This window comes from Dermacentor albipictus, chromosome 5 (assembly GCF_038994185.2).
Source record: "Dermacentor albipictus isolate Rhodes 1998 colony chromosome 5, USDA_Dalb.pri_finalv2, whole genome shotgun sequence".
In the NCBI taxonomy this organism is placed as follows: domain Eukaryota; kingdom Metazoa; phylum Arthropoda; class Arachnida; order Ixodida; family Ixodidae; genus Dermacentor; species Dermacentor albipictus.
The window spans coordinates 115,130,518-115,143,591 of record NC_091825.1 but is presented as its reverse complement, the minus strand read 5'-3'; the positions used below and the strand labels follow the sequence as shown (position 1 = coordinate 115,143,591).

The 13,074-nt window shown below is 42.5% G+C and overlaps 1 protein-coding gene across 5 annotated transcripts in view; it reads right to left on the bottom strand.

Annotated features, from left to right (window-relative positions):
• Window positions 1-289: 289 nt before the first annotated feature.
• LOC135920537 (solute carrier organic anion transporter family member 74D-like) overlaps window positions 290-13,074 on the bottom strand; it is a 225,658-nt gene continuing 212,873 nt past the window's right edge. For 3 of the 5 annotated variants that reach the window (XM_065454841.2, XM_065454844.2, XM_065454842.2), the window contains 6 exons: window positions 12,762-12,944; window positions 10,683-10,872; window positions 10,164-10,311; window positions 9,374-9,534; window positions 7,186-7,250; window positions 290-4,953 (listed from right to left, as the gene is read on the bottom strand). In XM_065454841.2, the coding sequence (XP_065310913.1) occupies window positions 4,637-4,953; window positions 7,186-7,250; window positions 9,374-9,534; window positions 10,164-10,311; window positions 10,683-10,872; window positions 12,762-12,944 (1,064 nt within the window). In that variant the 3' untranslated portion in view covers window positions 290-4,636. The remainder of the gene's footprint in view (window positions 4,954-7,185; window positions 7,251-9,373; window positions 9,535-10,163; window positions 10,312-10,682; window positions 10,873-12,761; window positions 12,945-13,074) is intronic. The other 2 variants (XM_065454843.2, XM_065454845.2) reach the window with 1 other exon arrangement.

Below are 13,074 nucleotides of genomic sequence, written 5' to 3'. Positions count from 1 at the left end.
TTTCATACAGCGAAACCTTGTCATAACAAAACAGGTAATTATAATAAAGTAATAAGTACGAAAAGGTAATCGTAATTCCCCACCCCCCATGGGGAATGTTGCTTATGAGGGTGAACAAACGTTTATAACGAAATAATGGTTATAAGAGCATTCTTGGCTCCTTCTACGAGTTTGTTTCATTGAGGCTTTACTGAAATATATAATTAGACAGTTGGAACCACCAACAGTATTTCTTGTACCAACCAGCTCTAATTATAAACTGCCAACAAAAGACACTTATAGGTGGTGATAAGAGTCAGTAAGGTGTTTTATTTTGTGTTCACAATTCTGACAACAAACGGTCCATTTCAAAATTTCGCGCTATGAATTTAGGCTATTTGGCATTGAGGCCAATCCTACAAGGGTGAAAAGAAACAACAATAACCAATATGTTGAAAACGACTTGCTCGGAAAACCTCATCAAAAACTACTAAACATGTTTCAATGCTAATTGTCATACACACCAGATCAGTGTTTCAATAGAAACAGCATGTATAAACAAAGCACCACGACACTCACCACCTGGATAAACAATGTGACTATCCTTTTGCTATGCTTTCACCAACTGCCCTTCCTTAGAATGTCAAACACTGTGTGAATTCTGTTTGAAACATTCGCTATTACACGGCAAAGCTTGTACCAGCAATTTTCTCATTCGTTTAAAAAACCACCTTATTTATTTATGTGACTTTAAACACTCAAATATACTATTCCACATTTTCACTTCGCGTGTTATCTTTTTTACAAAAATAAGGTCCCCTCGAGGACAGGCGTACAACTAACTCGGCATCACAATCAAGTTTACTGTGATTGTAGACGTATACTATGCAAATAATGTGCATCTTAATGATCGCAAAGATAAATGAAGGGAAAAACGTTACAAACCAAAATGCTGTGACGCATGCATTAAGTGGGCACCGAGATCGGGCATTTCGAATAGGAAAAGTGCTGGGTTTTGTGGTGTTAAAACGGCTTCTCTGATATCGTCTCGCAAGCTGCTCGTACATTGATGTGCAGTAGTTAGTACTGAACACTCAGTCAAATGCAAGTACTTTTCGTGTCCCAGCTGGTGTATGAAGAATTTTTGCTAGCCACAAAGCAGAATACTTGTCCTACGTGACATGACAATGAAGGAAATGCTTATTCTTAAAAAGGCAGAAAATGCATAAAAACTTTACGTTGAATTTCAAGGATGCATCTATAGGACAGATGCAATGATGCAATGTTGTATGGTAAGCGCGTTGGTTAAATACTATGAAAAACATGCCTAAAAGAAGCATTCTATCAGCAGAAGCTAAGAACAAAGAAACAATTTCTTTCGCTGTTAACAGCGTGGCATGATTCATATTTTGTAAGCACATGTGTTTCTTTGGTGAAAAATGTTTTTCAACAGGCTTGGCCAAAAAAAGAAAAATGCTTAAATTTCTTTCTTTCGTAGATGTCTCTTAAGCCACATGTTATAAAACTCTCTATAACACATCTCCAGCAACAACTAACATTCATGCGCACATACACATTTACAGACACACATACATATTTACAAAACATTTTGATTTCTTAACGTGATTTCATCAACAGCACCTTTTTTTTCTTCCGTAGATTTCTTGTAGAGGGGAATGCTTATGACAAAGCACGCCTAGCAGTAGTAAACTCCCACATGCTGCTGTTGACACGAGTCCGCTTTTACATGTGCGTACAAGAGACAATACCCATGAGCTTACATACCACGTATGTAAGTGTGCATTACGCCAGGGGTACATGTGTATAATTACAGTTATGCAGTGTACGGACATTACTCACAACACAGGAGAGACCCTGATTCAGCATTAAATGCTGCAATTCAGATTGTGTAAGCTGCAGGTTTTACAGCCGAATCTCGTAACAAAGCCACATCCAACAAAGAAATACCTTCGTCATATCTAATATTTGTAATGAGCATATATTCATTACATGCTCTTATCAGGGAGAAATGTTTTAGATCTACTTTGTTAAACCTGATTATTCGTTATATCCTTGTTTTGTTTGTTAAAACGAGATTTGACTGTACACCAATTTTTTCAATGGGAAAGTGAACTTTATTAATATGATGTTGCCGCAGAGGAGATGTACAATTCATTCATGTAAGAACAGGCAAGTATTGGTGTGGTGGCGGTGGGTTGTAAAATTAAGTGGCTTTAGTCTGGTGATCGCAGACGGCAATTGCTTGCTAAACCTGATACTGAATGCCACCTTATGTTGAATGCCACCTTAGAACAGAACTGGAGTGTGAATAAGACAAGCCACAATATTAGCTAACCCATCACTGTGGGTGACAACATTTAGTGTTCTTCAAAAAAAACACCACCACCAAACAAGCAGAGCATCTGCAAGGACTGCTGCACGTACAGGACGGTACACTCTAAAAGTGAACACCTAGCCGGTAATAAAGCCAACATAACCTAAACATATCTACGTCGGGAGCAAAAATATGGCTGCTAGGACACATTAAGGCTAACATCTATGAACTAAAGAACAGTAACGATGCCTTCATGTTATAATTCAGTTTAAATTGGTAGCCAAATAACAAGTGCCCTTCAACAGTAGACTGCACTGTGCTCCACAGATGTATGCACCAGGGCAAACATCAAGAGTGAAAGGAGCATGTCTGATAAGGAACTAACGGTACACAAACATAACTGTAACCATTCCACAGACTCCCCTTCCCTGATCAAATTAACTGGTGTACCATAAATGTTTTCCACGGTGTTCATGCGATGTCCGTGTAGGGAGTGGCATAAAAGTTGCATTTGCAATAAAACAGCTGTACCGGCTCTCAGTGGCATCAAACACCTCTTTCACACTCTTTAAAACTGTGCTGTAAACAAGTAGCCCAAGTGAACTCAATGCCTGCCTTCAGCAGGACAAGTTCCTCTGTCCAGAGAGCATTTCAGAAAGATTGACATATCAGATTTGCCTTAGCGGTTCCATGCAGGCACGTAGGGGTAGGTATGGATTTTTAGAATTCTCAAACAAGCAAACACTGCTCTCATTTGCTTTGAGTGAGTAACACAGCTTAACAATAAGATCTCTTAAATGATTTCCATGTACACTGTTTCATCACGTGCAAGCACTTATTTAAAAAATACTGCAGCTTAAATAACGGGTTAACTTCAATCATTAATCTAAGCTCAGGGCCACCTCTAACAGTAAAAAAATTTGATACAAAATTTTTGGAGAGGTAGCGTAAACACAGAGAGTTAGGTGCAACATTCACCTTGGTGATTTTTTTTCACTTAATACACACTCCAAATGCTGGAGCTGTGATAAATTACTCAGTCTGACGTCAGAAGCTTACAAACAGCATTGCGTGACACAGTTTGGATGATTTTCACCCAACGAAAAGGAACACTACTTTGTCAAACAGGTCTCATATATTACTAAACTCAAAAACAAGGGAAGGGGACAGAATATGCACAAATAGGGGGGAAAAAAGAGAACAGGAAACAAGCTCTCCCATAGTTGTGCGTTTTCTTTCTCCAACTGCGTGCAGTGACAATCAGCGCTCTGTTCAATAAACAACACTCGCATCTCAACAATGCAACACTACATTCCACTGAAATTGTTTCATTCAGGTTTCTCTCTCTCTCTCTCTCTCGCTCAAGTAACTAACTTAGCAGCATAACAAATCTAGATGGAAAAAAAAAGCAAAAAAGGGGTAACAGCGACCTCCTAAACAACAGAGTCCATGTGCGCACATCCGAAAAAGCTGCCCTTCTCACGCTGATCCAGCAACAAGAACCCCCGCGGTTACGGGAGTTTGATTTCACCACCGCACGGCAAGCCACAACACACAGCGTGGAGTCATTCTTATAAAACACGAACGTGCACACTATCGTCCAGCGATGCAAACAACGTGGGTCCTCCTCCTTTTCTCTGCTCAAACTGGTGGGACGAGTTCTGTCAAAGTCCATACTGGAGTCCATTCGTGGAGCGTGAACGGTGCGGTCTCAAAAAGAGCCGCATGGCAATGCAGCCGCAAGTGCAGCAAGTGTCCAGAGTCGCGCTCTCCATCTCACCGATTCTGTGCAGCAACTGTGAAAAAAAGCCATAGGTGGTCCTGCGCCTGTGGTGGTGCAACCACCGACACTGCCAGCCTCACAACAGCAACGTGTTAGGGCCACAATAACAGACAATGTGTATGTGAAATTTGGAAACCGACACTTCCAAACTCGATTTAAGAATCGCGTGGGCCACGCAAAGGCAGGGCGGGGTTATATCTAGGGCAGAAGGTACCTAAGACTGGCACTTTGGACACGCGGTGTTTCTTGTCCCTACGTGAACCGGATGTCCTCAGACTGCTAGCGCTGCAGCAGCGAAGTGTCCAAATGGGCTACAGATCGGTTCTTTCAACTGACGGCTCTACAAGCACAGCGAAGGCTGAACAATTGCTGCACCAATGATCTGAAGGGCTCGTCATGAGCGCTGCCCGAACTACTTGCACCAGAACAGGAAGAGAAAAAAAAAAGAAGGCGAGAGTCAGAGGCCCAGTGTAACCACAGCGTCATCCTTCTTGACATAAAGCCCTAAACTCTTTCAGAGATGGAGGTGGGTGCCTCGCTCACACGCACGACTCGGTTTCAGGGTGCTCTGTCGGGACTGTTGGGGACGAGGAAGCCACGTCGTGCACTGCCGTTGTAACGACAACATCCTTGGCCTCCTCCTCTTCGTGAATGTGGATGGAGCTGGCCTTGTACCAGACGACGGCGTCCACGAGGAAGGCCACAAACATGATGACAGCCGTGACTCCGTGGAACACCATGCGAAACTTGGTGGGGTCGTAGACACGGCACGCCCCAGGCTCGCCACAGTTGTCCTCCCAGAAGAGACAGGCAGAGTCGACGACCGCGCCGTAGATAATGGGACAAGGCACATTCCCTGCAAACCAGCGCACAAGATCAGTAAGACATAGCCTAGCGAGCCAGAGCAATTTAAACCTTTCAGCGGCAGTTGTGATGTACTCAAGTGAGTTTGATGGAACAGCGTCTGGTCAGTTAATATCATTGCTAGAAAGGTACCATGCAAGGCCAAGTTGCTTTTGACTAGCTTCAATTACCTTCTTGATTTCTAACTACATTCGCCATTAGGAGGAAGCTTTAGCTCTGGCACAACTCCGACGCGGCCTAGTCATGTAGAACGCAAAAACGTTTTTATGAGATAACCCCTAGACCAATTTTAATGAAATTTGTTGAATTTGAGAGAGAAAGTTAAATTCTAGTGACTGCTTGAAGCGGAGTTTCAATTTATGGCCTTAGTTTTGTGAAAAAGATTTTTCAAAAATATGAAAGTTCAAAAAGAATAGAAGTACGAAGTTTACAAATAGCTCTGAATCAAGAACTAAATATCGCGGTTCTGTAAACGGCATCCACTAGACCACTGAAAGCAGACAAATTTGATATGTAATTTTATATTTTACGTGAATTTGTTACGTTGTGTGCAAAGGTTCTGCAAAAGTTGTATTTACATATAATTAATTTTTTTCAGATTCATGTGTAACATGCCAATTTTGTCCACTTTAGATGTACTGTTAAATGCAATTCACATAATGGCGATATCATTTTTCATTGTTGAGTTACAGAGTTGTAAAATTGGTAGTTTCATTTTCTGAAATGTTTATTTTATGCGAAGCATATTACGAGGGCTCAACCCAGCTCCTCAGGCGCGGCGGTGACCATGAAATCACGTGACACCGTGACGTCACGACAGAGGAGAAGTGGCTTTGGCTCAACTCTTGCAAGACGGGCTGGGTGGGAATCGAACCAGGGTCTCCGGAGTGTGGGACGGAGACGCTACCACTGAGCCACGAGTACAACGCTTCAAAGCGGTACAAAAGCGCCTCTAGTGAATGCGGTGTTGCCTTAGAAACGCGCTGTTTCTAAGGCGTGCGTCTCTTGCTCAGGCGCACATTTCGTTGCCGCGCCGAACGCTGCTTTGCTCGACGCTCACCGCGTCCAATGCGGGGCGCGTAGTCGCTGCCCTGTAGCCCATTGTCTTACACCCCTTGGCGGGTCGACGGGAACGCTGTCGCGTTCCACTCTTGAAGGCGAAGAAGTAATGCATGAGTTGTTTCTTCGTCTAGCCGAACCAAATATAGCCAAGCAACAGCAGTTCACCAGGCTAAACAGTGGTTCAACAACTAAAATAAAGGCTAGTATGCTTCGCATCCTGGGCTTAACCTTACCTAAGCCACAGCCATTTTTTTTTTGCTAATTTTTTATAAAAAATTGACAACCTAAATAAAAATTCGATACCAACATTCACTAGATTTTAGGTCTTTCTTTTAAATGCAACAAACCTTGTCAAATTCGGTGCAGTGGTTGCCGAGAAAAAAGAATTCACCTTTTACATGTGTTTAGATAGGAGCACCCGAGCTAAAGCTTCCTCTTAAGTGGTAGCTGTAGGAGGCTAAATCTCATTTAATTTGATCGCACTAAAAAATAAAAATAATTTTAATTGCACAGACACAAATGAGACACAGGGTGAATGGTACCTCCCAAAATAACTCAATTCTTCATACTATTTTGAACAGTTTCACTTGGTTTAAATTGAGTTTTTGAAAAGCAAACTCGTTGTGGCCAAGTTTCTTCACATTTTTATTAGCTGACCAGCTCTATAACAAACCCAGTTACGAATATTCATCCAAAGAGTAAATAGGGAGTAAAATTTTTAAACAATCAATACACATCTGAATCACTTGCTAAAACTGATATGTGCATCCTTGTAGTTAATCACCTAAATTTCAATGTACTGTCAAAAAAAAACATTCTACATTTATGACACCTGAATATAAAGAACAAAGTCGCCAGGCAGTACTGTCAAAACTGTATCCCTACTCATTTTCCATTTTCTGGGAAAACTAGGCCCACCAGTTCCACTATGCCTGCATTAACGTGAAGATTCTTTTCCATTTTTGCCACCTCTACTTCGTAAAACCCACTTATTCTCCTCTCCCAATTGGGGTGAGGGAGAGTGAACTATGTGAATACTGCCAGGGAATGCAGTTTTTGGCCTGAAAATGACAAGTCCTCTTCTCAAACGTTGGCTACTGAGAACCCTTTGTTTGACAACAGCAAGAAATAAACCACTCACGTTTTTGAAGTTCATACTTACCGAACAATCCAATGGCAAACTGGATCAGTCCCAACGCCAGGGCCTTGTCATGCGATTCTACACACCTGAAGAACAGGGGAAGATTCGTGCTTTAGGGGCGGGCTCATCGTCGAGTGAAATTATTAAGAAATGAATGTTCACATGCTCTCAGTTAGCATTGAATGTTTGAAACATTTACAGACTCGCACAATTCTCAGCCTGATAATGCAATGCACACACACTGATTGTTTCATAGACAAACACAAAAACCTCGCACGACACTGAATCTTCATTCATTCATTCATTCATTCATTCATTCATTCATTCAAGAACACTGCCAATATCGTCCGGGATTACAGCAGGGAAGGTACATTAAATGTCTGCTTGGTTACACGGTCATACATGCATAACATTATACATTCCTATTTGAGCATACATCATAAAAAATAGTTTGGTTATACCATCTGCATAGAAGAGAAAAGAAAGAAGAAAGGAAAAATAATACATTTGTATCAATGACATATGCTCAACCTTCGGTAAGTTTAATGTTTCTATAATGACATTTAAACCACGTATAAAGAAGCTTTGTAAATGCATTAGCATTTGCCAGCACATTTATTTCTTTATTTGTTTCCTGTGTCCCAGCTTTCTAAACTGATGAACTTCTTTTCTTTGCCAAGATTGAATTTTCTTTTTTTAATAAATTCGGCATATCTTATTGTGGCATTTCTTATTTAGTCAATAACTCTAAAGCACAAACACAGAGCACTACATACAGTGCAATACACAGTAAATATGATGCCGTAAACACATGATGCCGTCTCAGGGCTATCATAGAAATTGCAAAATTAGTTATAACTAAGAAAACTGTACAAACAAGGTGGACTTGCAGATGCAGTTGAATAAGAAGGCATTGCAACATGCCCTTGGAAAAGATATGCAGAATGCGTCTGGTATTACAAGGCATCACCTAACAAATCTTTCCACACGAAAAGTTTCTGAATGCTGCGTTCGCTGCCTTTAGCACCCTTTACATAAAATGTTTCGGCCATGCTCTTCAAAGTTTTGTCACTGTGCCGACAGAGTGAGGCCCACATTGTTCCACCCATTATCACACTGAGCTTTGTCGTCAGCATGATTTCCGAGATTAATATATTGTATCCCACTGATTTCCCAGAGACCACTGTATTCGCACGATGGCATCCTCCACCATCAAACAGTACCCCACCCTTTCGTCCGTAATAAGACTCCTTCATTTTTGGTCCTGCTTAGTCCAATGCTCAGTCATGAAGTTTGAAGTAAATGGTCCAATCATCATTATGTTTGTTTTTCCATTGCCATAAATGTCAAATATGGAGGGGATTTCAAGTTGCTGAAGGGCAGGCATTCATTTTTTCCTAACATTACTGTAAGCTTTCTGCAGCGCGTAAAGCAATCATATCCTCAGTCACTTGTCGGAGCACTGTCCAGTGAGGACTGTTCACCATGTTCCGAGCTAAATGTAAAATGTGACTTTGGCAACAAACACACAATGGCAGAGTAGGGTTAGGGATAGTAGGGAGTAGGGGATAGGGATGGTAGGGACAGACAAGATTCCCAACATGCCCTTTAGGGTAGTCCAACTTGTGTCTTACCAATTAAATGTGCCTACCCAACCAACACATTATTAGGTGGCATTGAAGCTTATCAGTTATTCCTAGCAATCACTGCAGTCCTCAGCACCTGTGCCGTCTTGCAGCACCGACAATAGTGCAAAGCTATTGGCGCAACAATGGGCCAGTCACATCTTTCTCCAGCCGCAAGATCCCAAGCTTATGCACTTTGATGACATGTTTTACATGTTAGATGTCAGGTTTCGCGATGTTGGCATGGCCCAAATGGCCATCGTACACTGTCCGTTCTAGTGCACCACTTGTTTCTCTACTTCTTTTTCTTTTGCTACTCTGTCCTTAAGGCATTGCGCAAGTTTTGGCACTAACAGCTTGTAGAGAAAGACAAAGAGAGAGAGCATGTTCCAAAGGTGCAAAGAAGTGAGGAGGTGCACGGCAGAAGAGAACGCTGTAAAAACCCAATCAGAGCCCACCGGCACGTATGTCGGACACACCAAAATAATTTCGAGAAGGGCAAGTTGTTCGCACTCCCGTTGATCTGCCTCTGCATGCAGAACTGTGTTCAGAGCTTGCACAACATAGCGCGCCACTTTTCTCACCTGAGAGTCAGCAGCATGGACCCAACTTCAGATGTCGAGTGTATGAGTACGAAAATGGAGAAGATGACAATGTACCAGGTGAGGCTGTTGCACTCGAGGGAGCAGAACCCATTGATAATGGTTTCGTTGGTTCCTGTACAATGGCAGTCGCTAAAATTTGGCTGTAACAGAAAAAAAGAAAAGAGAAAAAATAGAACGAAATGAAAACTTTGGTGGGCTAAAAAAAATTGGCTGATCCCTCTGTGAAAGGGACTGGTCATTACACGAAAGTGAAGCCTGTAAAGAGCAGTAGCCGCTTTCTTGCACATTAAAAAATACATGTTCATAAGTATGTACAGCATTTTGAAATTAATAAAGATTACAGTTCTGCTCGAAGGGCAAAGTAATAAAAGCAATGACAAGTATTTGGACTAACTGTGGCATTAGAGCTCTGGCAGCATTGCGTGCTGGTGCCCATACATTTTTTTTCAAAAAGTCATGCAGACGTGTGTTTGGCGAGCGGCATCAATGGGCTGAAAATGACCACGCGATGAAAAGCGAACGGTGGGGGCAACGTTTCAGTCAGTACGTTGCACTCAATCAGTAGATTGCATGGTGTGATCAAAGGTGGATAACAGAGAAGCACCCCTCCTGATTATCTTTTCTGATTGGCTGACGCACCCCAATGTTTTCACTGCATTGCACAGAGTTACTGAGGGAGTATAGTAATGCCCAGTCATTACAAATCCAATGCGATATGGCACGCTAATGTGTAGATGGCAATGGCAAAAAGTGACCCAGGGCAACGCACCTGCTGATCGCTGCCGGAGACTTGTGAGCAGCCAGCCAGGCAAGGAGACAAGTAGGTCACACTATCATGGCACACTGGAGAAAAGAGCCCAGACTTGCACTCGCACGAGGTGCTGTTGCACGCTGGAGGTAGATAGTCTAAGTCCCTGCTGCAAAAGACAAAGGAAAAGGAAAGAAGAAACATGTAGCGGATTTGTTTGATGTGCATTTGATTTGATTTGGTTTGTGGGGTTTAATGTACAAAATCATCACAGGGGTTATGGCAGACACAATAGTGCACAGGCCCTGGGTTAACTTTGACCACTTGGGTTTCTTTGATGCCCAGCTAAATCTAAATTATGGTGGCACTTTCGCATTAAGCTTCCATGAGAGAGCGACTGCTATAGCCTGAAATTTGCTTCTTTTGTTTGGCCAATCTTGATCACTTGAAGTCTGTCTGTTCCTGTGAACCTCTGTCTTGCTTGTTTAGGTTGAAAATGGTCTTTTATAATCAGAGTCTGTCTCCATGTTGTGTACTTACTGTTCTGAATTGAGGCCGACGTACTCTCCAAGAGGGCAGCCCACCCACATGAGGATGACCATGCCGATGGAGTACGCCAGGGCAGTGAATGCAATCCATTTGGCAACAAAGCGGGCATTTGGCTTGTACTTGCGCATGAACGTCCCGCTGGCGAAAATGCCCACACCCATGACAAGAATGCCAGCAAACCCTGCGGTGACAAGAAGAGAAGAACAGCACTATTCTCAGTATTGACACAATGTACAACAGCTATACACTCTTACAAGTGCCGCCTTCATTACTACATCAAAGGGCAAAACAACCAACACAGATATCATGAATTATTGGATATAGCAAAGTAAATATAAAATTTAGTTGCCCATGCTATACTTCAATGACAACTCTGCTGCTATAACAAAACAGAAAATTACATATCTCATACGATGATGGTCACAGCGAAGCAAGTACGTATTTGCTCGAAGCTCAAGGTATCTATTCTGGGGGAAAAAATGTCAAACACACAGCCAAAGCAGCTTGAAATTGCAAATTCTGGATGTGCGCGCCCATTTTGTCCAGTGGCTTGGCTTGGCTAGCCCACAGTTGGCAAGCAAACATGCCCATCTTTCTGTAATTGTATCGATGAAGCAGTTGCATATTAACGACAATGGAAAGTGTGCTTGTAATTTAGCGTTGTTCATGTGTTCATACCTACCAACCCCCGACCACTTAAGATACTACACGAGATGCCAAAAAATGCTACAACTGCACAAAGAAATACTAAAATACCGTTTCACTGTTCAGAAACTTTTGGTTCGGTGAAATGTGTTACCACAAACTCGTTGCACCTTGGATGTTGAGGGCTGGGCTAACTCTACAACCGTTGCAGCTTTGGCCTTCCTGGGGAAGTCTTTGCTGAATGCCTGTTTGTGGCACTTCCCCGAGTGAGGCTGAGAACGCCTCATGACCAGCAACTATTCCATTGTGTTTTAACATGGAGGCACAAAACTGGGTGTGTACCTTTCTTCACACTCTAGGTCGGAGAGTAAAGATGCCAAACATGACGTTTGAAAGTTTGGCATTTGGCAACTGTTATAATAGCCTTTACAGCCAAACAAAACTTATCAATATTGTTGAGTGGGTCTCTCTGAGCCACTATGGTACAGTAAAAATTGAGAGCAAATGCAAGTGTTAAGAATGTGGGGAGTTACAGTGAGGGCTGCTACATCATAATTTCCACACAAAGTGAGCGCTCTCATGCAAAATGCCTCTTAAAAGGCCGTTCGAAAATATAAATGGTTAAGCATAAATTCATTTAAATAACCATTTCATTGCAAGCCAACAGAAGCAGCTACAGTTGATATACAGTGATGCATATTGGCAACAGTCTTACAGACATGGTTCAGACAAGATACCTATTTGCAGTGAGTTAAAAGATCATTTCAGTACAACCATATCTGTGTTACAGTAGTAACATCAATATACTCAAGTTTTCTTATTTTTTTGCCACAGAGCTGTGTTTTCAAGGCTACATAACAGTATAACAGAGTTGAGTACACTTGTAGACAAATGTGTTGTCTTCCAACTACCTGCTAATGACATTAACACTGAGCAACTGTATGCTGGAAAGACACTAAATTTGACTTTCTGAAAAGGGTCCAAACCTGCGAGCTTGCCTGCAATGCATCGTGCCTGCAAAGCAAGCACGGCCAGATCTGAACTGATGTGCCTGCTCACTGCTTCACACACATAGCGCAATTCTACATTGATTCTGCATATAAAGGCACAAAATACCATTGGGACAGCCTCCAGTGGGCTACATGCAAGTCGGGGATTGACGTAGAGTCTGTCTGATCGTGTAGTCATGAAGCACTCCACTAAGACTGCCTGTCATCCACTCTGGGGCAACCTTCCAGCGTTGCAACAATTGCTTTTTGTAACATTTAGCACCCATGTTTAACTAAGCTCAAGAGAGACTTAGTTGCAGTTGTCCTTTAAGTGGGAAGTGATGCTGCAATTACACTTAACGCTATGGCAAGAAGCAGGTCAAAATGCTGCTGCTAACCTCAGCAGTCATTAGAAGAGATGGCTCCCATGGCTCACCTGTGATCATGTTGGCCTTGGTCTCGGTAAGCCGGAACTGGCTCTCCAAATACTTTGGGAGGAAGGTGTAGAGACCGGCGATTGGCAAGATGTGAAGGACGCTGCTGGCCGTTCGGTACAGCAGGATCTCGTTCTTCAGAAGGCGCCGAATGGCGGTGGGGAAATCTGAAAGAGAAAGAGCACCTATAGAAAGCTATAAGTAGCAGCCAGGCAAAGCAAGGTGTAGAAAAGCAAGCATGCAGCGTAAAGCAGAAGCAGCATAAGCAAGGCACGCACACGCAGCATTGAACATGTCACCCAACACTGATGCACA